The sequence below is a fragment of the Salvia splendens genome, chromosome 22 (assembly GCF_004379255.2).
Source record: "Salvia splendens isolate huo1 chromosome 22, SspV2, whole genome shotgun sequence".
Taxonomy (NCBI): domain Eukaryota; kingdom Viridiplantae; phylum Streptophyta; class Magnoliopsida; order Lamiales; family Lamiaceae; genus Salvia; species Salvia splendens.
Genome location: NC_056053.1, coordinates 7,627,985 through 7,652,448, shown reverse-complemented (window position 1 = coordinate 7,652,448; position 24,464 = coordinate 7,627,985). Strand labels below are relative to the sequence as shown.

Sequence of the window (24,464 nt, the reverse complement as noted above, 5' to 3'; positions counted from 1 at the left end):
TGGCGGCCATCTGAACTGGAATGCCTTCCAACAGTGGTATCTCCTCTGGTATTGGTCCTTCTATGTTGTATTGCTCTTCGTCGCTACTCGAACCTAAGTCAGATAAAGCCGTCGACAACCCGGATCGAGTGGTTACGAGTATCGATCCTCGCTGAAGTATCTTCGGCCTCCACTGGTCAGGAGCCGAACTGCTTCTCATAAACTGAAAAGAAAAGAAAAAAAAGAAAGGTTATGCACAATATATACACCGAAGTATCACTCACAGTAATTGCAAATAACGCTATCCATCCCCGGCAACGGCGCCATTTGAAAGGACCTAGGTGCGTAGGTGTCGTTCAAGCAAGGATATATCCTACTGATCAGGATAGAGATCCTAACTAACCTAGACCTTGGTTTCAAAGATTCCTCAACCCACTTCTACTGATCAGTATAGTGGTGGTAAGGGTCGAATCCCACAGAGATGGTGCGTTCTTAAACTACCGCGGTGACAATTGGAAGATTTGGTTAGCTACCACGCTTGGGTTGAGTTTCTACCTAGGCTGGAACTTAGAGGAGGTGTTCTACTGGTCAGACGGTAAGGAAAACATTTGGAATGTAACTGTGTACGTGGAATGGGGAGACAATTTTGTAACAGAAAATAATTGGAAGGTACGGGTTTCTATTTTGGGCTAAACAGAATATTCAGAGTGTAGTGGAAGTTTGATGACTAGGCTGACAGGGCTTAACTAAAAGTGAAGGACAAAAGCAAAAGCATCTCGAAAAGTAAGTGGTCCCCTCCAATTGAAATAGACATCATCTTCTTCAACAAACACTTCCAAAATTCAGATAACAATTCCAGATTCAACACGGAAAACTCAGATTAACAACTCACAAACACAGATCCAAAACTAAGAAATCAAACCTGAAATCAAACACTGAAACTGGACTTCTGCATACTGGTCAACATGAAAGAACGATTCAGAAATTTAAACTAAGCTTTGCATGCAACGATCTACTTTCCGATCAAACAGTACTTGTTTATCTATCCTAAAGAAATTTGTTACGTAAACGGAATTGAGAGATTCAGCACTTTAAACACCGAGAAACTTTAGATCTAAGCTAACTAGGCAAGGGAATTAAGAAACACCACAATAAACGAAACGGAAATCAACTTCATAGCATAAACACGTTCGGATCTTCAACAAAGTACTTCAAAAGCAGAAAATATCCAAAGGCAAACAAGATCCAACGTAAGGAAAGCGAGAAATTTAAAACTACGAAAGCAATGTAAAAGTGTTTTGCCACTCCGGGCGATGAGACTCTAAACTACGATCTTGCTGGCTGGAATGGACGATGACTGGAATTCTGGGAACATCTGAACGTCAAGTGATCATGGCTACGACGAGGCAAGAAGCGGGACACGGCTGAAAGACTGAAACTACCGAGAAAACTTTCTACCTAAAGATGGTGGTGAATGTGTGAAATTGTCTATGTGTCCCTGTCTCTCTCCAATTTGGCTTCCTTTTATAGGGAGGCTACCCTTGATTTTAGGGTAAATCCTCGTTGCAAATTTGACTTCTTTGCCCTTAATTGTGGGTAATCCGTCCCAGCTATCCGTCTTCTCCATCTCAAGCCGTTTTAGCACGAATACTGATCAGTATGAGATCATGCTGGCGCCTCCTTCACCTGAACATTCCGAAACTTCCCTACTGGCTAGAATGCTTAACCTGCACACTTTAAACAACTGTTTTGCAAATATAATCAATTAAGCACATCATACTGACCCGTAACCAAGGCCTAGAATACGACTTATCAGTCCTCCCTCGACACTTAGTTCGCTGGCGTCGACACGTTCTCATTCAATGAGTTGGGCCTTTCTCCGCCGGCGACAGAGAGGAGGGGGAGGCCAGGGCGAGGGAGTGGCAGGGGACGGTGCGTCCCGACGTACGCTGCTGACGTGGAGGAGGGATCCAGCGGGACCAAGCGGACCATCTGGAGCTCGGATGAGTGCGTCGCGCTAGCGAAGGCGTGGATCGGTGTGGTTGAGGATCCATACGTCGGGGCGAACCAGCACATCGACCGGATGTGGTGGCGCATTAGCCAGAGCTACCTCCAGTTCAAACCAACGGCGGGTGATAAGGCTAATTTCGTGCATTGGTTAAGGGGTTAAATTCACACGTTTACGGGGTCTAACACATGTTTTAAGCCAGGTATGTAGAAGGTTTACGCCAGATCCAGTAAAAGAGAAGGACATTTGCATGGTCCAAGGAACTGTCAGATAAGTGAGCAATTTGAAGAAAAATTACAAGACGGAGGAAATCAAGATGCTAAAGGGTAGAATGAAAATTTCTATGAAGGCTTCTAGAAGATTATGTCCACACCTATATAAGGGAGAAAGCTAGTAATCTGGAGGGACCTTCTCGGTGGAGGCCTCATTAACAGATCGTAGCTCATAGCTCACTCACTTCTGCACACTTGGGTATTCATGAGGGAATCGTAGGGTAGTTCTGGGTTATAGTTTGCTAGACAGTAGTTGGGTAACACCGTCCTCAAGGAGGGCGAAGATACAATTTAAGCGCTTTCATTTTTAGTTTCCTGTCGTGGATCTCGCCGAGCTTCGCCGTTCGAAGTTCGGCCCTGTTTGCGGTTGAATTGCTTTTGGTTATTAAATTACTGTTTTTCGTAATTTCTCTGCTTATGTCGATTTCGATTATGGATGTTTATTATTCTGTGTTTGTTGTGATTGTTGAGTTTGATGTTTGAACTTCGTATTGGTTGCTGAGTTTGGGTGAAATCGTTGGAATCTGGTGTTGATCGGAGTAGATCTTGTTGAATCGGGAACTATGGATCTTGTTTGAACGCGAGAAGTGTGTGTCCAACGACTGATCCTTCTATATTCTCTTGAGTTCCTAGACCAAGTGATCTAGTGGATTCATTGGATTTAGTGGCTCGACCTAGAACAATAGAACACAAACACATGTCTATCAGCACACTCGCGCGCTTCAGCGGGGAAGCCCCACAACTCCGAGCAATGCCGGAAACAGTGGAATCGGTTGAAGAAGCCGCTCAGCGATTTGCCGACATTTACATAAACAACCTCCGCTCGGCAACCAGCGGCATGTCCGCTGAGGATGTGAAGCTGCTGTCTCACCAGCAGTTCCCCGACTCCGAAAAGGGCTTCGAGGAATTCAAATATTGGGATGTGTATCTTGCGGTGCAGGATTCGCCCAAGTTCAGTGCGGGTGTGGAATCCGGCTGACCGAAGCGGACGAGGATTAGCGCATCCGGAGATTACAGCAGCAGTGCTGGTTCCACTGAACTCCCCCAGCCTATTCAGAGTTCCCCACTCCCACATCCTCTGCCCGCCGCCGTCGCCCGATTGGGCAAATGGCCACGGCGCGTTTGTCGAGGGGAAGTCCCAGCGGATCCGCCTCCGCCGAGGCCCAATCGGCAGCACCCACCCAGAACGAGCCGGATCCCGAGAACCCTTCCTATGCCCGCATCGCCGCACACGACGCCTTGTTACGTGCGATGCAGGAATGGCGCTCGGCGACCGACCCCCACTACAAGCGGAAGCTTAGACCCCTCCTCAACAGTATGCGCCGCGACTTGGGGTTCGACGCGATGACGGATAGCGACGGCGAGGTTGGCGGCGGCGGTGACAGTGAGAGCGACGGGGACGGCAAGGGAACTGGCGGCGAGGAATCCGAGGAGTGAGGAGCCGGTTTTTATTTTAAAAATAATGTACTTTTTTAAAATTAATTATGTATTTTTTTTAATGAAGTATGTTTTTTTTAAAACAACGTGTGTTCGTTTTCTCCGTATTCGCGTCGAAATTTTAATTCCGTAAATTCTTTACTTTCAGAAATTGGTTAATTTGTGAATTTGTGAATTTTTTATGTGGGAATTCCGTCCGGAATTCCGCAGGGGAATTCCGCCATTGTGCAAAGGGAATTCCGTATGACGTGGCAGAGCAGTGGGAAGTCCTTATGACATGGCAGTGGGAATTCCGCAGGAAATTCCGCCGGGACATCCGCACCACTGCGGATGCCCTTAGTTGTAGTTAGCAGTTTAGGTTGAATTGGCAATATATAACACACACTGGTTCAATTTGCCTAAGATCATCTCCAACAATTTACACTAAACTCAAACTCATTTTTGAGTATACGTCAAACCAAAAAGTAATTTAACTCCAACAATTTACACCAAATTCAAAATTTACATCATTTTTGAGTTTTTGTCTCACAAAATTTCTACAGTAACACCATATTTGGTGTTGTTTCAAAAAAACACCAAAAATGAGTTTGAATTTGGTGTATAATTGAAAAATGTTTCCACACCAAAATTTATTTTTGGAGTATGGTTGGAGATGGCCTAAATAGATTATCCGAAAATAAAAATTAAGCGATGATGAGGGTAGGATCGTCATTACAAAGAAGGAACTGTCGCCAACCGGTGCTTAGTTATACTCCCTCCGTCCTAATAAATATGAAACGTTTGCTTTTCAGTACGGGATTTTATATAGTATTGTTTTATGAGTTAAAGAAGAGAGAGGGAAAAGTAGAGATAAAGTTATTTATATTGTAGGAAACGTTTCATCTTTAGTGGGACAAATGGACTACTTATCATCCATTAAATTTAATACACTGATACTTTATAATTCATTAAATTTTTATAGATTTATGTTATAGGAGAATATAATATATTACTCCATCCGTCCCACAAGAATATACTCTATTTCTTTTATAGTCCGTCCCAAAAGAATACTTTAATTACTTTTTATCTATCTCTCTCTTACTTTCTCAGTTTTGCATTAAAATCTGTGTCAAACCCAAAGTGCATATTCTTTTGGGACGAAGAGAGTATTTATTACATACATAGTACTCCCTCTGTCCCAACAAAGTTGAGTCATTTTTTTATGAAAAAAACAAAACATCCAATCAATCATATTTTATTACATCATCTACTTTACTCTTTCTTTATCTTTCCTACTTTATTTTAATACTAATATTTTTTAACATAATTTCTTAACCTCCGTGCCCAAAAGTTTTGTATCAACTTAGTTGGGACGGATGGGGTATAAATTTTAATACACCTCACATCCCACAATAAGAGTCATATTTTGTTATTTCGGTCTGTCTCACAATAAGAGTCATATTTCACTTTACAATAAATGATATGTAAGTCTCATATTCTATTATAAAATCAATATAAAAAATGGATCTTATATTTAATTAACTTTTCCAATCCACTATTCTTTATATTTCTTAAAATCTGTGTCCATGCAAAATGTGACTCATGTTGTGAGACAAAAAGAATATATTATATTTAATTATACATACATTAATATTTGCTATATTATTCATGTCCGGCCAGTAGTTGAATCAGTACGACCAGTTGAACCGTTACTTAGTAGCTTTGTCGGTTTGCTAACCGGTCCGATTTTTAAAACATTGCTAAACTAAGTATCACTGTGGTGGCACGGGTGGCCGGTCGGCGCCTACTGTGAATGCTCTAAATAGATTATCCGAAAATAAAAATTAAGCGACGATGAGGGTAGGATGGTCATTCGCCAACCGATGCCGAGTAGATCAGCTGCCGGGAAACTGTGGCCGATTAATCATGGCCGTTGTATCACCGTGCCATTTCAGATTCCCCCTCCTTTATCGTCGTAATGTTCAACTTGTTTGCCATTCACGATTATTTCCGGCAACATGTAAATCAGGGAGAGGTAAAACCAGGCGTTTATCAGAAATGCGAGAATTTTATAGTTTGGAGGTCAGTACTGATTTTACAATTACTATTTGTAATTGATTTTACAGTTCATTTGATTATTGGTGAGTAGGGTTAAATCAGACACTATTATATTTAAAATTGAGTCTGTGTTCAATCAGAAGAGTGTAGTACTATAAAATTATAGGCCAAAACATAATTGGAGAATTCATTGTATCTGTGCGATTTTATTATTTGAGGATGGTTTCATTATTTTATCTGCTATTTTAACCAAGTCATTGTTGGAGTGGCTTAGTGTTTTATTAAGTTGTTATCTTAATCTTTTTACGGTTGTTCAATTCATATAATTTTTGGTGATATAAGATTTTCACATCTAAATTTCTGAAATCACATCCAAATTCAGAGTATCATCCTATTCTAGCAAAGAACATGACAAGTAATTCATGAGTTCAGCCTCCAAAAAAGATTGCTTCATCTTGTCTCTTCACATTTTCTTCAGCCATTGACACCATAAAGGCTAATCAATCTCTTGGCAACTCTGAGGCTTTGGTTTCCAATGGAAATCAGTTCAAACTGAGTTTTTTCAGCCTAAGTTTGTCTGTCCAATATTATTTTTTTCAGATGTTTTGTTTAGTAGTTTTGTTGATTGATAAGGAGAACTAGAAAACAACTGAAAGTTATATTAAAAGGACAAATTGGTCATTTTGGATGGATTTTATATTAATTTGGAAGCAATATATGCAATTTTTAATTTTTACAAAATGAAATTAGTAGTTCCAATTATGTCTCCACAAAGGCGCAAGTTGTTATAGAGGAAAGCGAGCCATTGTAAGAAAGTCTGGTGCTTGTTTTGAAGTCGGAGGCCAAGGGACAAATTTATCAAGGCGGTTCCTACAAAAATATTAGGTAGGAACATAAATGAATTTCACCTTTTTCTCATAAGAAAATATCATAGTTTATTCTGATCTTCAATTCTAGGAGGTGAAGATGCATACCTCCACAAAGGTTGATCAAGGGATCGTCAGGCATCAGTTTATAGGCTTGCAAGTATTCTCGAGCAGCAGTTTGATGCTGACTGATCATAGTAAACTGGTGGCCGGTAATAAGAATAGGCGGTATAGAATGCCCGTGTTTCACTCTCATTGAATGAAGGAGTTTGTTGCGTCTTGATAGTCGTCGATTCATTCTGAATATATGATGAACAAACTTGAGGAAGCAAAATAAAATTTTATCTTACATGAAATTCAATAATCCAGATTTTGAAAATCCAGATGTATGAGAGGTATTAAGAATGCTCACAGAGCTGCAGAAGAAGCTAAAGGACGAAGTCGACGAAGCACTATGTCGGAGTTGGAATCTTTCAGAACTTTATTCATCTCTGCCTTCTTCAAGAAGCATAGACGATAATGTCATCAACACTATGATGGAGTTTCCGAATAGCTGCAAGAGACTAACGTGGTGAGAGATTTGATAGAACGAAAAAAGAGGTAAAAAACAGGCATTTCCAAATGATCTATAAAACACAATCAAGAAATGCAGACTCAGGATGCCCGACGCTCATGAGTGAGTCTGCGACATCGATAATTAAGTGAGAATCATTTGCTGCAGCCTCTTGTTTCAAAATATTAAAGCAAGCCTGTCAATTTAGTAAACAATGAGTTGATTGCAGGAAACAATACTAAATCAAAAGTTGTAAAAAGATCCAAACAATGAAAGCTTGAGAAATCAATAGAAGGAAAGGAATGCGTGGCTCGTACTAGTCCAAAATATTATTGAATATATTATATTATGCCACAAACACCCCTTAACAACCCAAAATCTTTACTCCAAATGAAAAGGTGAAGAAGAGCAGTTCAACAACTCCAAACTAGGCAGACAGACTAGCTCGTGCAGAAATTTAGTTCACCAAAGGTGTGATGTTGTTTGGAAACTCATTTAATACAAAAACAGACAATCAAACACATCACCAGAAATCAACCACATAATCTAAAACCAGTGGCAACTTTAAATTAGCAAGTACATCAACAGATCAAAATCAAGCACATAAATCATAAGTACCACAAGATTAGTTCTTATGTTATGTGTTTATAGCATGCAGTCTGGAAGAGTACAAGAAGATATCTATCCATATAAGTAATTCAAAAGAATTCTCGAACTATAATTGTTCAGCATAAGCATAGGTAAAAGTTAGCAATTTACAACACCAACCTCTGCTTTCTCCTTATGACCAAGATGAATGTGGCATATTCCAGCATTTGCTATTAAATCTAATGGCATCTGTTTTCCAGTAGTATACATCTTTTGTGTATGTTCAACATGCTCAAGAGCTCTGGTGATGGAGTATGTACTAAACAAGCCCAACAGCAGTAAAGCCCATCAGCCTAAAGCCCAAGAAAGAGTATCAGTTCGGCGTTACCAAAGAGTTCGGCCCCAGCCTACAGCTCGGTAAAAGCCAACCAATCAAACTCTGCTCTCAGGTCGGCATCAAGCTCTACAAAGCTGCTCGGCAATAGTTCAGCAGTTCGGTCTCAGCATCGGCAAAAGCTGCTCGGCAATACCGAACTAGGAGCCACGACCTCCACTACACGATCTATCTAGTGGTGGACCCATGCAGGCTCTCATGACCTCCACGACATCCACGACATAATTACTGATGATGTAAGCCACTGCCTAGTTAGTGGCCATGCAGGATCTCATGACCTCCATGACCTCCACGACTTAGGGTGGTGATGCAAGCCACGATCTCAGTTCAATATATAAATAGAACTTAGATCTGATAGACCAGGATTTACTAACTCTAGAGATAAAAGATCACATAGCGAGTCTGTGTTGTAAGCTGTAATCCCAGATCAAGCAATACAATCTTGCCCTCCCTTCTTCCCGTGGACGTAGATTACTTCAGTAAATCGAACCACGTAAATTCTTTGTGTCGTAGTCTTTATCTTCTACCAGCATTTACAAACATCAGAAATTCGCGGATTCATCACTGGCGCCGTCTGTGGGAAACCAGAGAACCAAATCTGTGATAAAGCGAATTTTTGATCCTTTTTCCACCACTAAAAAAAAAAAAAAAAATGCATACCAGATCACATAACACCCGTGCCTCCGTCCGTGATAATCATGAGGAAGCTAATCCAGCAGCCCATAGGCCTGGAAAGCAGCCTCGTGAGAAATCTGTCTCCAGTTCTCACAAAGAAGATACAAGGCCACAATTCAGCTTAAACAAGCAGTTCGTCTGAAACGAACTGCAATAAGCCAACGATTGTGAAGTCAAAGCTTCTAAAGAAGATACAAGGCCACAATTCAGCTTAAACAAGCAGTTCGTCTGAAACGAACTGCAATAAGCCAACGATTGTGAAGTCCAAGCTTCTAAAGAGGATACAAGACCGCAATTCAGCTTAAGAATCAAGCACTTCGTCTGAAACGAACTGCAACGAAAGTCCGATTCTCGCGATAAAACTTGCCTGAATTAGGACAAGGGAAAGTCCGATCCACGCGATAAAACTCGCCGAATTAGGACAAGGGAAAGTCCGATCCCCAAATTAGGACAACGGAAAGTCCGATCCGAGCGATAAAACTCGCCAAATTAGGACACAAGACGAGTCCGGTCAAAGATGTTTATTTCATCAGACCAAAGACGAGTCCGGTCAAAGATGTTTATTTCATCAGACCAAAGACGAGTCCGGTCAAAGATGTTTATTTCATCAGACCAAAGATGAGTCCGGTCAAAGATGTTTATTTCATCAGACCAAAGACGAGTCCGGTCAAAGATGTTTATTTCATCAGACCAAAGACGAGTCCGGTCAAAGATGTTTATTTCATCAGACCAAAGACGAGTCCGGTCAAAGATGTTTATTTCATCAGACCAAAGACGAGTCCGGTCAAAGATGTTTATTTCATCAGACCAAAGACGAGTCCGGTCAAAGATGTTTATTTCATCAGACCAAAGACGAGTCCGGTCAAAGATGTTTATTTCATCAGACCAAAGACGAGTCCGGTCAAAGATGTTTATTTCATCAGACCAAAGACGAGTCCGGTCAAAGATGTTTATTTCATCAGACCAAAGCCAAGTCCGGTCAAAGAAGAGTTTACTTCATAAGACCGAGGACAAACATCAACTTACCCCGTACCTTTATCCAGAATGCTGAAGTGACTCGCTTCGCCGAAGTGGTTCACTTCGCTTTTCGGGGGGGGTAGTGATGGAGTATGTACTAAACAAGCCCAACAGCAGTAAAGCCCATCAGCCTAAAGCCCAAGAAAGAGTATCAGTTCGGCGTTACCAAAGAGTTCGGCCCCAGCCTACAGCTCGGTAAAAGCCAACCAATCAAACTCTGCTCTCAGGTCGGCATCAAGCTCTACAAAGCTGCTCGGCAATAGTTCAGCAGTTCGGTCTCAGCATCGGCAAAAGCTGCTCGGCAATACCGAACTGGGAGCCACGACCTCCACTACACGATCTATCTAGTGGTGGACCCATGCAGGCTCTCATGACCTCCACGACATCCACGACATAATTACTGATGATGTAAGCCACTGCCTAGTTAGTGGCCATGCAGGATCTCATGACCTCCATGACCTCCACGACTTAGGGTGGTGATGCAAGCCACGATCTCAGTTCAATATATAAATAGAACTTAGATCTGATAGACCAGGATTTACTAACTCTAGAGATAAAAGATCACATAGCGAGTCTGTGTTGTAAGCTGTAATCCCAGATCAAGCAATACAATCTTGCCCTCCCTTCTTCCCGTGGACGTAGATTTACTTCAGTAAATCGAACCACGTAAATTCTTTGTGTCGTAGTCTTTATCTTCTACCAGCATTTACAAACATCAGAAATTCGCGGATTCATCATCTGGCATACTTATTGTTCTCCTTCAGAACTGACACCAAGAGATCAACTACACCTATATAACTTATAAGCGTCATCTATATTAGCAGCATCCTTATGACGCTTGAGACTTTCCTCCAGCATATTAACAGCTCGCTCATGTTGTTTGCATATTTGGTACAGCTGAAACTGAGAATGAAGAATTTAAGCATAGTGTTTAGTTAATAGAATAAAAAAAAAAGAATATAACTGTCTAAGGAGAGATGAAAACTATCGAAACTGAGTAGTATCCTGAATTTTTCAAGTTCTTACCAAAAGTGGGGAATCTAAGAATGTGTATTGTGTTGATCGTAGGGAAAGATCAGTCTCATAAGTCATAGCAAGCGATATGTACATCAACGAGACACGTCTAAACATATTAGGTTCCCCAATAGATGAGACAGATATCACTGACAATGTGCACACTATTAATGCGGTTCATCATTGCATCATGATTTCCATTGGAAAGATTTTATATTTCTCCACTTTGATGTTTTATTTCTCAAGGAATCGTATGCAATGAGCACATACAAGAGCAGGATAATAAAACCTAATCACCACACATATTCAACTGCAAATTGGTGAGCAATATACTCCATGCTTCATTTATTAATCGAAACATACACTATAAGGGGATGGCAAACAATCTAAAGGACATTATATAACCTATGCCGCATTCTGCAGAGCATCAATGTTATCGGGACGGAGGCGAGCAATATGATCATAGGACTCAGCTGCTTTTTGATACTCTTTGTGACTAACATAGAGCAAAGCACGGTATGAATGAAGATCAATATCTTCTGGATCTGCTACTATTGCTTTGTTGAGGCAGTAATAGGCCTGACTTCTGTCCTCGTGCTCCCTGCAAATGATAATAAATGTAGAATATTTTTCCGCTAGGATTTTAGTCCATTAAATTATAGTGTAATGATGGCATATTATGAACACGTTCTAACATGGAAGTAATCAGTGGTCAGTTGATGGTTTTATTAAGTTCAAATACTTCAACATGGATATGAGATTTTTTATTTCACTAAGCATTAAAAGCCACCTTAACAGAGGTCTGACATATAAACTAAGAACCATTTCGAGATAAAAAAAAAATGCAATGGGACAAAGCTAATGCAAGACAGTAGCTTTGCTTAAACGCATGAGTTACAGGTCTAATGCAAATTTAAATTTATTCATAGCCAATGCCTTGTAGTGATCCTCAATCTGCTGGAAAACCTTGTAGAGTGGCACACGCGAGGTGTCTTCGCCCTCAACGAAAGACAGGGGGTCCAATTCGCCTTCGAATTCAAAATTGTTTAGGGTTCTCCATCTTCAAAATCCTCGCTGGTTTCTCCATCTTCCTCTACCATGTTCAGAGCCGAACAACTTTCAGCCGCCGGAGGAGGAGCTATATATACTGCCTGATTAATTCTTGAGATTCTTTGAATCATTATCATGTTGTGATTCCGTAGGTTAGGTTGGAGTTCTAAAATTGATAGGGTTTTAACTATTGGAGGAATTAAATAACATATTTATAACATGGGTGTGTGTAAAATGTAAATTAGGAAAGCAAATCTAAAACCTAATTACTAAATTAAATCATAACAAAAGTGAAAATAAATCAAATCATAATAATTAAATAACAAAATATAGAATTTGTGGGTGAAATAATCAAGACGCTTTCTCTTGTGCATTGGAAATCTGATAGCATGGTGTACAATTAAATAGCTTTCTGATGTGGAGTCATAATTTTGTTAGATGTCCTCACTCCTGACGATTCCTCAATAATTCATTATCCATCATTTGTTAATTATGATCTTTTCTTGGTTATGTGCATTTTAGTTGTTTGAATAGAAACGTTATTTACACATCCTGTAGTCGTTGTCAAATTAGAACCCATTTAGTTGTATAATTTAATTGACTAACTTTGACTTGAATGATTAACGTTACGATTGTGGTTATGGGATATATATAAAGGGTTGAAAAAGTTTAAACTTAGTAAAAAAGCGTTTTTCAAGTAATAAAAGAGATGGAAATTTCCTACTCCGTAGTTTAGGGAAAAGTGTATTCCAAGTAGTGTTGCCCACGGTTCACGAACCGGCGGTTCCGGTTCGGAACCGCCGGTTCCTGTTCGGTCGAAGGCGGAACCGGAACCGAACCGTGAGGCTATTTCACGGTTCCGGTTCCGGTTCGAAAACCGGCGGTTCCGGTTCCGGTTCGGAACCGCCGGTTTTTCCGGCGGTTTAGGCGGTTCCGGTTCGGAACCGGCGGTTTCGCGGTTCGGTTGTATTTTTTTTTTTTTTTGAAATTTGGATTTATACAACAAATTGGAATAAGACAATGTATAATTCAAATAGAAATACGGCGAATAAGGAGAAAATGATATCAATTTTATTGAGTTTGAGTTGTAACGGACAACGATACATTACAAATTACAATATATATACATCTACAACTACAAGTATACAACATACAACAATGTAATATAATTTACATTGAAAAAAACATGAAATGGGGGAAAAAAAATTAAATTGAAAAGGGCTTGAGAGCGAGAGAGAGCAATAACATGTGCCATATCTTGCTCTTCTCGATTCTACAAAATAATATTTGTATTGTAAATATCAAATAAAATTAAGAACAATAATGTAATGTAAATCAAAATTAATTAAATTAGTAGATAATAAATATTAACCTGCCACGCGTCCATGTTCATTTGAGAAATCTCATCAATAACGGCTCTCCGAGATGGCCTCTTGGACTTTCCCTTTCCCTTATCAACACGACCTTCTCGGGATGAAGACATCTTGATATATAGTAAAAATGTAGTAATATGGAATAATATATATATTTTTTGTTTTAGCAATTGAGAAAGAAAGACAATTTATAGAACTACGGGAACAAGTATAAAGTGTATAACAATGCTTAATAAGAGTAGCACTTGAGTAATTAAATGGAAGCACAATAGCACAAATGAGAAATTGGAGACAAAGAGAGAGAATTGTGAGATTGAAGAGAGAAACTCTTATTAACACAAGAGTGGGGTAAATGTAAATGAGGATAGAGGGGGTATTTATAGATAAAAATGAGGAGGAAAATGGAAGAATTCGAATTTGAAATTTGGAAAAAAAAAATTTGAAAATTTCGGAAAACCGGCGGTTTTGGCGGAAAACCGCCGGAACCGCCAAAACCGCCGGTTTCCGGGACAAAACCGCCGGTTTTCACGGTTAACCGACGAAAAACCGGCGGTTCAGGCCGGTTTTGCCGCTGAAAAGCTGCCGCCGGCGGCCCCATCCATGACACCTTGTTTTACGCGCCCGAACCGGCGGTTTTGCCGGTTAACCGGCGGTTCCGAACCGTCCGGAACCGGCGGTTCGGTGACGGTTCCGGTTCGAAAAATCTTGAACCGGAACCGGACCGCGGTTCCAAATGCGACGGTTCCGGTTCGAGAAAATTGTCACGGTTCCGGTTCGGAACCGGAACCGGCGGTTCAGGTTCGGCGGTTAACCGCCGGAACCGGAACCGGTGGGCATCTCTAATTCCAAGTGATAGAAGAGATGGAAATTTCCTACTCCATAGTTTTAAGGAAAACATTTGACTTCACAAGGTAATATCTCATTTTTTCTCTTAAATTTTCGTCTAAATTCAGCATTTGACAGCACTACGTGATGTTTGTAAAATAACTATAACTTTCCCCATAAAACTCCGATTGCAATGTCCAAGGTACCAACGTGAATCTCTTTCAAAGACTAAGAGAATGGTATATAGCACGTCCTGATTAGACTTCAGAATCACCGAAAAAATGGGATTGAACTGAGATAGTTGTGCTTGATCGTGCCCAGCAGGCCATTGGAAATATTCCGAGCTCTTTGTACACCTTCTAGTTGGCTGCTGGGTTGTGTTTCTTCTCCAGCTTCCAGGATTAGACTTTTTTATACTTTTTTCCAGCTCTATTTTGCACATTTTTCACAAAACACATCAAATACTAAAGTTGATAAAAATATGCAAATAATGGGCATATAATGCAACTTTGTCACTCAAATTGGACCAAATAATGGCCTTAAAACAGTACAAAATCTGAGCATGTCAATCATTTTCTGTCAATCTTTCCCTTCTCGTGCTCAAGCTCCACGGCATGCATTCTGGCCAGTTTGCGTCCTTTTCACTCCTTCTAACCCCTCTTTCCTCCTGACTTGTACCTTATCATGCACACTTCAGCAACTAATTTGCACATAATATCCATTTAAGCGCGTTATCCTGACCAGTTTCAAGACCTAGAACGTGACTTATCAAACATCTATTCCAGTAGGGGCTTGATACACATAAAAGTTCTCAATCATCTACTTCTTATCACTCAGAGACTATATAAGACCTTCGCCTAACACTATTTTCTTCTGTTCAACAATAATATGTCAGAATGCACGAATTTGATCAACATTTCCCTTAATAGTATGTGCAACCTCAAAATAATTAGCATGCATATCCCTCCATTCATATCCTGTCTCATCAACAATGAGAGATGTTTCAATGTCATCATTAAAACCACAATGAACATGCTTCACAAATTTCGACTTCACAAGTGAAACTTGAGCATCATAGACATACCAAGGAGAATGGCATCCAAGCTTCCATTGGGCATATATTCATAAACAAGAATTTTTTCTTTAGACTCGAACAGCAGCCGAGAAGTATAACAAGATTGATATGGAGGGAAAGGTGGAAGTAAAACAAGAATTGAAATTAATATAAAAGAAAAATCCTCCGAAGAGGCCAAGATAATCCTTCGAAGTAGCCTACGGTTGATACCGTCCTAATACACTTTATTTTCTGAGATATCTAGTTCTTCTAAGAGTGTCCATGCCATAGCTACAAAAACACTTCCACAGCCACAAAAACTTGTCCAGCCCAATAACAGCCACGCCACAGCCACGTCGAAGCCACAAATCACATTATTTAATCAATTGCTGGTATATTTGAATTGGATAAGAATAAAAATGAGAGAATTGGGTGTATTTATAGAAAATAATTAACAAAAAAATAAAATTTAACAGCCGGAATTGCTGATGAACACTACTACTTACATAAGCTGTAAGGAATTGTTGATCTTCATCACAAAAACTGGAATTCTTCTTTCCACTCAGAATCTCCAGTAATAGGACGCCAAAGCTATAGATATCGGATTTCTCGGAGAACATTCCACGATGTGCATATTCCGGGGACATATAGCCACTGCGCCATGAACACATGATATGAATATAATTAGCATTGCAACAAAATACTGTATATTTTTTACTTGAATGAGGCAATCAATATGTGTTGCTCACTATGTCCCAACAACCCTTGTTGTATTGGCTTGATCAGCTTTGCCACCAAATATTCTTGCCATACCAAAGTCGGAAATTTTAGGGTTCAACTCCTCATCCAACAAGATGTTGCTTGCCTTGAGATCTCTGTGGATAATCTTTAGCCTCGAGTCTCTATGTAGGTAAAGCAGGCCTCGACAAATCCCCTCAACAATTGATTTGCGCGTTTGCCAGTTGTGAAACTCTCGTTTATGTGAACCTGAGAAAGGTTATTTAAATCTACAGCAGCAGATGAGCTTACATAGAAAAAGTGATGATCCACTAACCAAAGAGAAAGGCATCCAAGCTTCCATTGGGCATATATTCGTAAACTAGCATCTTTTCGTCATGCTCAACACAGCAACCGATTAATTTGACAAGATTGCGATGCTGAAGCTTTGAGATCACCACAACCTCATTCATGAACTCTTCCGCCCCTTGGTTGGAGGATCTTGCTTGCCGTTTTACAGCAATTTCTTGTCCATTTGGCAGTTTCCCCTGAGAAATAGAAATCCATTCACATTTTCACAACCATATAAACAATAAAAGAAGAAGAAATGAGAATTTGAAAGAAGAAGAAGAATACTACTTTGTAGACTGGACCAAAGCCACCCTCTCCAAGCATTTTGGTTCGATCAAATTTTTCTGTCGCATTTGAGAGCATCTCGAATCTAACTACAGGCAGTTCCTCGAGTTCACTTTCCTTTCTTTGGGAGAATATCAATCCTTTCTTATTCTTCCTTGCTGCTTAAAATTAAAACAAGTGTCTAAGAAGTTGTGTACACTGAGAAACACAAGGTTTGTAGATTAATTACCTCTGTAATTCGATAATTTTTTTCGCGCAAAGTATGTGCATAGACCAATTAGTATAGACCCCATAACCACCGTTGTTGCGATAATCGCTCTTCTGTCATGTTTCTTATCTGCAGAAGATCATTATCAGCCATAAAAATGAACTGTATAAAAATTTATAGAAGTTAATCCATATCAAATTCAGAGTGTAGAGCAATATATTACGCAGTTGTGAATAGGGCAGTCGAACGTACAAGTCTTCACCACCGGAAGCAAACTTGACAACATCAGTTAAGTTATGAGACCAGTGCATACACCCAATTCCAGTAACATCGGCATAAGCTATACAAGAACAATCACCCAAGCACGCGCCTCTGCAGTCTTTATCAACGGGAAACAATATATACTGATCGGGCAACCCTACCCCCGCCATCTTCAGAAACTCATCCTCTTTCCCCAAAGAAGTGTTGTGTTCACATTTTAAGGGAGTTTCTCTTGTGCATCCACTAGTCCAGTTTCCTGCATCCCACTCATCTTCAGCTTTTGGCGAGAAGCCTCGGAAACAGGTACAAATTGGACTCTCCCGAGCATCACAGCTTCCAAAAGATCCGCACTTGCCATAAATGTCACATTCGTTACGCGTTGATGTTACATCCCAGGCTTTCTTCTCATAAGACCACTCCCTCTCCTCTACAACCCCTGAAGATGTCAAGACATAATATTGCAAAACAGACGAATTTGGAACGTTAAACATGTAATACGCAGTTCCTGGAGAATCACTGCCAACAGTAGTTCCATCGTTATACAAAGCTCTCATTCCAGGCAGCCTAATGAATCTCTGACCATTCCACGGACCACTGTACCAGTACGGAATATTACCATCCTTCAAAATATACGTCCCTGCAAGGTCCGGCATAATTTTCATGGCGAACCTTCCAGGTGCCGGATCATCAAGGCTTGTCCACGACGTCAGTACATTCTTCTCGTTCCTATTCACATCTACAAAAAGCCGCATAGTTGGTAGAAAAGAATCCGAAGCATGTCGGAAGCTCTCCCAAACATATGCACCGTTGGAGTTATCTTGCAGAACCAGATTCCCTGTATCCAAGAGCACAGCACTCAAATTAGCTACAGAAGATGAGAGATTAGTCGACCATACAATCTCCTTCCGACCATCCAAGATCACTAGATTTCCATCTGATGATATCTGAAATGTTCCAGAGGAATCATTGAGAGGCTTATTTCTGTTAGCTACCCATACAACAGTCATCACCGGGAGATTGTACATGATACCGAGGTAACGTCGGCTGCTATTTGACCGGCTGAAAAAACCTAACTTGAATCTATTTCCATTGGAAATCAGAGCTTCAGAGTTGGCAAGAGATTCATTAGCATTTATGATGTCAATGGCTGAAGAGAATGTAAAGAAACAAGTAAATATGAGTAGAAGTACAAAATATCCAAATCTGATCCCCATGAATAACTTCTCCTCTTCTTTGCAAGGACTAGAATGATACCATACTACTATAGATTTGAATATGATTCAGCTATTTAGATGTGTTTGACTTGTTTCATTGTTGATATTTGAATTTTCTTTCATAATAGAAAGTTCAGGGAAGGTATTTTCTTCGACTCAGTTAATGAAAATCTTATACCACCAATAGTTAAGCAGCACCAAAAGATTAAGACAGCCAATAAAGCACAAAGCCACACCAATAATTGACTTGGTAGAAAATGCTAGCTTCAAAGAAGCAAAATTGTTGTATGTAATTCAATATATTAGGAATTGAAGGCAACAACAATATATATAGAGACAAACAATTGTATCAAATAAACATATTCTACCTGCCTTCAACTATAGAAATAGAGACATCATTTACAGAACCTTTACTTGACCTCTTGGTACATGACTCTACAGATTGAGAGCTACGCATCCCATGAAACGCTGGCTGCTTTGGTCGAGGAAGCTCCGCAATCTCACTGCTAAGCATCGACAACACTGTAGACGTGTTAGGCCTGTCTGCTGCCATTTCTTGCACACACAACAGACCTACATTTGCGTATCGAACAATATCATCTTCCATTCCACTATCCCATATGCCTGCATCCATCAAGTTCACTATCTTTCCTTCATTCCACAATTTCCATGCCTGTTTCATATCCAAAACATAACAAAAACTTATTATGAAAGAATATTAAGTATAAATATACTACATTCTCCAGAACAACGTAACTTACATGAGCTGTAAGGAAGAGTTGTTGATCATCAAAACTGGAGTTTTTCTTTCCACTCACAATCTCCAATAGTAGGACCCCGAAGCTATACACGTCCAATTTTTCAGAGAATATTCCACGTGATGCATATTCCGGGGGCATATAGCCACTGCAACCAATCCATGATCAGAATGTCAAAAAAGAAATCTGTTTCTAAAAATATTTTTCTTGAATGAGGCAATCAATAAGTTCTCACAATGTCCCAACAACTCTTGTCGTGTTAGCTTGGTCATCCTTTCCACCAAAAATCCTTGCCATACCAAAATCGGAAATTTTGGGGCTAAACGCCTCATCCAACAAGATATTACTTGCCTTAAGATCTCTGTGAATGATCTTTAACCTTGAATCCTGATGTAGGTAAAGCAGGCCTCGACAAATCCCCTCAATAATAACTTTTCGTGTTTTCCAACTAAGAAGTTTATGCGTATGTGAACCTGAGAAATGTTATTATCCAAACTATCACCGAACAAAGACGAAATGAATTGAATTTTGTTAGACGAAGTGAAACTTGAGCATCACAGACATACCAAAGAGATAAGCATCCAAGCTTCCATTGGGCATATATTCATAAACAAGCATTTTTTCTTCGGACTCGACACAGCAGCCGAGAAGTCTAACAAGATTGCGATGTTGAAGCCTTGAAATCACCTCAACCTCATTCATGAACTCCTCCACCCCTTGGTTAGAGGATCTTGCTAGTCTTTTTACAGCAATTTCTACTCCATTAGGTAATCGCCCCTGAGAAGCGAGAACAGAATCACATTTCTTCATATTGAGTACCAAAACTGGTATATATATGTAAATCTTGAAAAAGAAGAAAAATTACTTTGTAAACTAGACCAAAGCCACCTTGTCCAAGCTTATTCACAGGGCTAAAATTTTCTGTTGCATTTGAGAGTATCATAAATCTAAATGTAGGTAACTCCTCAAGTTTAACACCATGGTTAACCTGTTTGAGTGTGCTTTCTTCCGAATAGCCTGCATTATTTCGAATAAAGTGCGGGGTGTGTAAGAGAGCGATATGTGAAAGAGGACGTAAAGTAAAACACGAACATATTACCTCTGTAACTTAACAAATATTCCAGCAAAAAATATGCACATACAGCAACAGGTATAAACCCCAAAGTCACTGCTGCCACAATAATTGCTATGTGGTATTGCTTCTTATCTGCTGAGAATCGCAAGAGACAAATGTTGTACAACTTATTAAGCAATCAAATCATTACAATGAGATGAATTACCTAGTTCTGAATGTGCCAACCGAATGTGCAAGTCATCGCCACCATAAGCAAACTTCTGAGTATCAGTTAAGTTCTGAGTCCATCGAAGACATCCGATTCCAGGAGGATATGCATAAGCTATACATGAACAATCAATCAAGCACGAGTCCCTGCATTCTTCTCTAGATAAGCGAAACAATCTGAAATGATCCGGCAACTTCACTCTCTCCACCTTTAGAAACTCATCTTGATTACCAGCAAAATTGTTCTGTTCACACTGTAGTCGAGTTTTCCTAGTGCATCCACTCGTCCAGTTTCCCGCCTCCCACTCGTCTTTGCTTCTAGGCACGAAGCCCCGAAGACAGGAACATATCGGCCTGTCTTGAGCATCACAGCTTCCAAAAGGTCCACACTTACCATAAACATCACACTCGTTACTTGTTGATGACCACGTCACGTCCCATCTTTTCTTCTCATCAGACCACACCTTCTGCTCTACACTCCCTGAAGAGTTCAAGAAAACATACACCAAAACAGATGAATTTGCAAGCATTAGTGTCTGATACGGAGTTCCTGGATAATCACTGACGACCTGAAGTCCATAACGATATTGTGAGCTCATGTTCGGAATCCCAGTGTATTTCTGACCATTCCACGGGCCAGTACGCCAGCAAGGATTACCATCCTTCCGAACAAACGACTGAGGTACGTCGAAAGGCTCTATAGTTAAGGTGAAACTTCCAGGTGCCGGATCATCAGGACTTGTCCATGATGTCAGTACATTCTCCTCGTCCCTTATCGTATCCGGAACAATTTTCATCTTCTCTAACCAGGAATCGCAAGCATGTTCGAAGCTCTCCCAAACATATGCACCATTGGAGTTATCTTGCAGAACCAGATTCCCTGTATCCAAGAGCACGGCACTAGAATTTGCCACAGAAGACGAAATATTAGTCGACCACACAATCTCCTTCTGACCATCCAAGATCACGAGATTGCCATCTGATGATATCTGAAATGTTCCAGATAAATCATTGAGAGGCTTGTTTCTATTAGCCACCCATACAACAGTCATCACCGGGAGATTGTACATGATACCGAGGTAACGTCTGCTGCTATTTGACGGGCTGAAAAAACTTAACTTGAATCTATTTCCATTGGAAATCAGAGCATCAGAGTTGGCAAGAGATTCATTAGCATTTATGATGTCAATGGCTGAACAGAATGTAAAGAAACAAGTAAATATGAGTAGAAGCACAAAATATCCAAATCTGATCCCCATGAATAACTTCTCCTCTTCTTTGCAAGGACTAGAATGATACCATACTACTGTAGATTTGAATATGATTCAGATATTTAGATATGAAATGTTCAACTTATTTCATTGTTAATATTTGATTTTTCTTCCATAACAGAAAGTTCGGGGAAGGTATTTTCTTTGACTTGTACCTCTAATAATTAAACAGCACCTAATGATTAAGACAACAAATAATTGACTTGGTAAAGAGGGGGAAAATGGTAGCTTTGCAAAATGATAAATATAAATCTAGCCATATTTGGAGCACAAATATAAGTAGATACAATGAATTCTCCGATTATGTTTTGGGCTATAAGTAGAACAGTCTTGTGATTGAACAAAACTCAATTTTACTTCTCTCGGCTCACCAGTAATTAAATGCACTGTAAAATTAATGATTGAAAAACCAGTACTGACCTCCGACCTATAAAATTCTGGCATTTCTGGCTGGCTTTGCCTCTCTTCTCCATTATTCGAGAATAGCAATCAGGTGGAACGGTACAACGATAAAATGGCACGGTGACACAACGGCCATAGCTAATTGGCTTACTTGAGGTGTCGGACTTTTCCCCGAGCTGCTTCTACGTACTCACCCCCGTGGACGATAAAATAAGTAAAAGAAGCAATGATAATTAATTTTATATTACTACCTAGTATAAAAAATAAGTGGAGAATGTTTCATTTCTCTGTTACTACCTTCGTCTCCGGGCTCGTTCGGTGACCCTCCACAATTGTGGACCAGCCGGAGAACGAGCGACCGACGAGCCGCTCGTCCACTATTGCGACCGGCGTGCCAGACGGACGACCCCTCGTCCGTCGTATAAGGCGCTCGTCCGCTATTGTGGGCTCCCGACGAACACCGCGACGGACGAGCGCCTTTTTTTATTATTTTTTTAAACTCTATATATACTGCTCGTTTCGGTTCATTATCATTTGCACCACTTATATTAACGAGTTTCTCTCTTTCCACTCTCATTTCTATTCAAAATAAATGGAGCAGCACGACAGCGACTTCTCAGTCACTAGCGAAACGCAAACTACCACATTCCCGGTTGGAAGTGGAACGGGCGTGATGCCAGATGCCGGGGATGATGCCCCAGATAGATGATGCCACAGTACTACAACATGTACTCTTGGCCCCAGATGGCAGGGATGATGCCCTAAATGGCGGGCATGAGTGCCGGCACGACACAGATGAGTGGGATGATGCCCCAAATGATGACCCAGATGAGCGGGATGATGCAGGGGTCACCCGGGGACAATGTCTATCGCCCCACTATTGATTTATTTACAGGGGCTTCCCAGACCTGTACTGCACTGGAGTCTCAGTACACTTCTGCTGAGACTTTCTCACTGGAGGAGTTTGGTCTATCTCCGGTCAGGGTGCCTCCCAATTAGAGTCAACCGGCTGTAGGACGTCGGGGTGGTTCGAAGAAGAAGAGCAGGGGCAGGGGCCGCGGCAAGGGCAAGGGGGTGGCGGGTGAGTCCTCGCACGCGAGGGCTGGGGTGAAGGAGGCGATGAGGAGGAGAGACGGCGGACCGTCTGGAGTGAGGAGGAGTGTGTGGCTTTGTCGAAAGCTTGGATTAATGTCTGCGATGATCCCATTCGCTCGAGCAACCAGAGAATCGACAACATGTGGAACCGCATCTCCCAAGCCTACTGTGCGTTTAAACCGGCGGATGGAAGGTTTCACACGGATGAAAAGTGCAGGAAGACATGGGACCGACTGAAGAACACTGTCTCCCGATTTGCCGGCCTATACGAGAACAACGCCCGCATACTTACCAGCGGCCAGACTATGGAGGATGCTGATAAGGCTAATTTCATGCATGGGTCTAGGGATTTAATTCGTGATTTTACTAGGACTAACGCACGTTTTAAGCCAGGTGTGTGAAGGAATTCGCCAGGTCCAGGAAAGAAGACCAAAAAATCACAAGGTCGAGGAACTGGCGATTTAGTGAACGATTATGAAGAGAATTGCTCGACGGAGGAAGCTCCAGAGTTGAAGGGTAGAATAGAGATTTCTACGAAGACTCAAGGGCTATTTCCGCATCTATAAAAGGCAGAAGCATGCAAGCTGGAGGGATCTTCCCGGGGGAGACCTCACCACAGCCTGTTGCTTAGTTCACTTTCCCACACACACACTTGATACTAGTTTTGAGGAGATCTCAGTTCGCACGTCCGGGTTTCATCTTAGCTTCTGATATGGTGTAACACCGCTCTTGTTAGGAGCGAAGAAACAATTTATTTTCCGCTTTCCGCATTTTGCTTACTCTGCCGAGCTTCGTTGTTCGAAGCTCGGTTCGCTGTTTTCACCGAATAGTTTCTGGTTTAAATGCAAGTTTAATTTTCCGTTATGGCGATTGTGTTGATTTCTGGTTCGATCGTTTCGCTTATTGAGATTTTGGAGTTTTAATTTGTCTGAGTTGGATGCGTTTCGCAGCTGTTTACTGAGTTATTGCAGGTTAATGGTCAGATCTGGGAGATTGGAGTTGGATTGTGGAGGAATTTTGGTTGGATTTGCCGGATTTGTTGGTTGTTGGGTTCGGATGTCTTGGATCCGGAGTGGATCAAGCATTCTGACGTGAATCTGAGTAGTTTCGATCTGATTTTCATGCTTAGTTTACGTGATTTTCTTTCATTCCGTCTAGTGTACGCAGATCTGATGTGTTTCCGAGTTGCAGCAAGATAACGACGACCAAATCTCTATATTCTGTTCGAATCTCGCTTTTTGCTCAGTTTGTTAATCTGCAGTTCTTTCCGTACTTGCCATTTTTGGAATTATGGTCCCCACCTTCAGTCATATTCTGTTTAGCTAGATTAGGTAGTTGTTTGCACTGTCTAGGAAGTGGTTATGTTTCTTGTTGTCGAAGTCTGAATTTACAAGTTTAACATGTCCTAGGTCTAGCATTTACATTTTCTGCCTAGGTCTAGAGTTAGTTTAAAATTCTCAACCCTTTTGTTGCGTGGC

At 40.8% G+C, this 24,464-nt stretch overlaps 3 protein-coding genes and 1 long non-coding RNA gene across 11 annotated transcripts; 1 reads left to right on the top strand and 3 right to left on the bottom strand.

Annotated features, from left to right (window-relative positions):
• Positions 1-5,561: 5,561 nt before the first annotated feature.
• LOC121786251 lies at positions 5,562-6,826 on the top strand. Its single transcript, XR_006047132.1, has 3 exons — positions 5,562-5,757; positions 6,487-6,618; positions 6,691-6,826. It is a non-coding gene; the product is annotated as an uncharacterized LOC121786251 (long non-coding RNA).
• LOC121786249 lies at positions 6,429-8,134 on the bottom strand. 2 transcript variants are annotated; one of them, XR_006047131.1, is made up of 4 exons: positions 7,921-8,134; positions 7,012-7,348; positions 6,708-6,898; positions 6,490-6,603 (listed from the first exon to the last, which is right to left on the bottom strand). XR_006047131.1 is itself a non-coding variant. In XM_042184850.1 (3 exons), the coding sequence occupies exons 1-3, from the start codon at positions 7,086-7,088 to the stop codon at positions 6,467-6,469; spliced, it is 405 nt and encodes a 134-aa protein (XP_042040784.1). In that variant the 5' UTR covers positions 7,089-7,939; the 3' UTR covers positions 6,429-6,466. The 2 variants fall into 2 exon arrangements, 1 of the variants encoding a protein (XP_042040784.1); XM_042184850.1 differs by having other exon boundaries at positions 6,429-6,603; positions 7,012-7,939.
• Positions 8,135-15,240: 7,106 nt separating this feature from the next.
• LOC121786248 (G-type lectin S-receptor-like serine/threonine-protein kinase At1g11330) lies at positions 15,241-18,270 on the bottom strand. Of its 2 annotated transcripts, XM_042184849.1 has the most exons (7): positions 16,927-18,270; positions 16,725-16,832; positions 16,499-16,653; positions 16,197-16,407; positions 15,892-16,129; positions 15,649-15,796; positions 15,241-15,531 (listed from the first exon to the last, which is right to left on the bottom strand). In XM_042184849.1, the coding sequence occupies exons 1-7, from the start codon at positions 18,176-18,178 to the stop codon at positions 15,517-15,519; spliced, it is 2,127 nt and encodes a 708-aa protein (XP_042040783.1). In that variant the 5' UTR covers positions 18,179-18,270; the 3' UTR covers positions 15,241-15,516. The 2 variants fall into 2 exon arrangements, with proteins under 2 accessions (XP_042040783.1, XP_042040782.1); XM_042184848.1 differs by having other exon boundaries at positions 15,241-15,796.
• Positions 18,271-18,420: 150 nt separating this feature from the next.
• On the bottom strand, positions 18,421-22,092 carry LOC121786247 (G-type lectin S-receptor-like serine/threonine-protein kinase At1g11330). 6 transcript variants are annotated; one of them, XM_042184845.1, is made up of 8 exons: positions 21,910-22,092; positions 20,217-21,343; positions 20,036-20,146; positions 19,802-19,953; positions 19,503-19,713; positions 19,172-19,409; positions 18,940-19,084; positions 18,421-18,851 (listed from the first exon to the last, which is right to left on the bottom strand). In XM_042184845.1, exons 1-8 carry the CDS (start codon positions 21,960-21,962, stop codon positions 18,543-18,545), a joined length of 2,346 nt encoding a protein of 781 aa, XP_042040779.1. In that variant the 5' UTR covers positions 21,963-22,092; the 3' UTR covers positions 18,421-18,542. The 6 variants fall into 6 exon arrangements, with proteins under 6 accessions (XP_042040779.1, XP_042040778.1, XP_042040780.1 ...); XM_042184844.1 differs by having other exon boundaries at positions 20,217-21,410; positions 21,917-22,092; XM_042184846.1 differs by having other exon boundaries at positions 21,917-22,092.
• Positions 22,093-24,464: the final 2,372 nt, after the last annotated feature.

What these genes read in the sequence shown, in the direction of transcription:
- LOC121786249 (XM_042184850.1), bottom strand. Translation starts at nt 7,088, where the DNA reads ATGAATAAAGTTCTGAAAGATTCCAACTCCGACATAGTGCTTCGTCGA. An exon ending in TTAGCTTCTTCTGCAGCTCT is followed by an intron (nt 6,899 to 7,011) that starts GTGAGCATTCTT and finishes TCATATATTCAG; the next exon opens with AATGAATCGACGACTATCAA. An exon ending in CTTGATCAACCTTTGTGGAG is followed by an intron (nt 6,604 to 6,707) that starts GTATGCATCTTC and finishes ATATTTTTGTAG; the next exon opens with GAACCGCCTTGATAAATTTG.
- LOC121786248 (XM_042184848.1), bottom strand. Translation starts at nt 18,178, where the DNA reads ATGGGGATCAGATTTGGATATTTTGTACTTCTACTCATATTTACTTGT. An exon ending in ACTGCCCTATTCACAACTGC is followed by an intron (nt 16,833 to 16,926) that starts GTAATATATTGC and finishes GATCTTCTGCAG; the next exon opens with ATAAGAAACATGACAGAAGA. An exon ending in ACAAGGGTTGTTGGGACATA is followed by an intron (nt 15,797 to 15,891) that starts GTGAGCAACACA and finishes TTCATGGCGCAG; the next exon opens with TGGCTATATGTCCCCGGAAT.
- LOC121786247 (XM_042184842.1), bottom strand. Translation starts at nt 21,477, where the DNA reads ATGGGGATCAGATTTGGATATTTTGTGCTTCTACTCATATTTACTTGT. An exon ending in GTTGGCACATTCAGAACTAG is followed by an intron (nt 20,147 to 20,216) that starts GTAATTCATCTC and finishes TGCGATTCTCAG; the next exon opens with CAGATAAGAAGCAATACCAC. An exon ending in ATATTTGTTAAGTTACAGAG is followed by an intron (nt 19,954 to 20,035) that starts GTAATATGTTCG and finishes GAAATAATGCAG; the next exon opens with GCTATTCGGAAGAAAGCACA.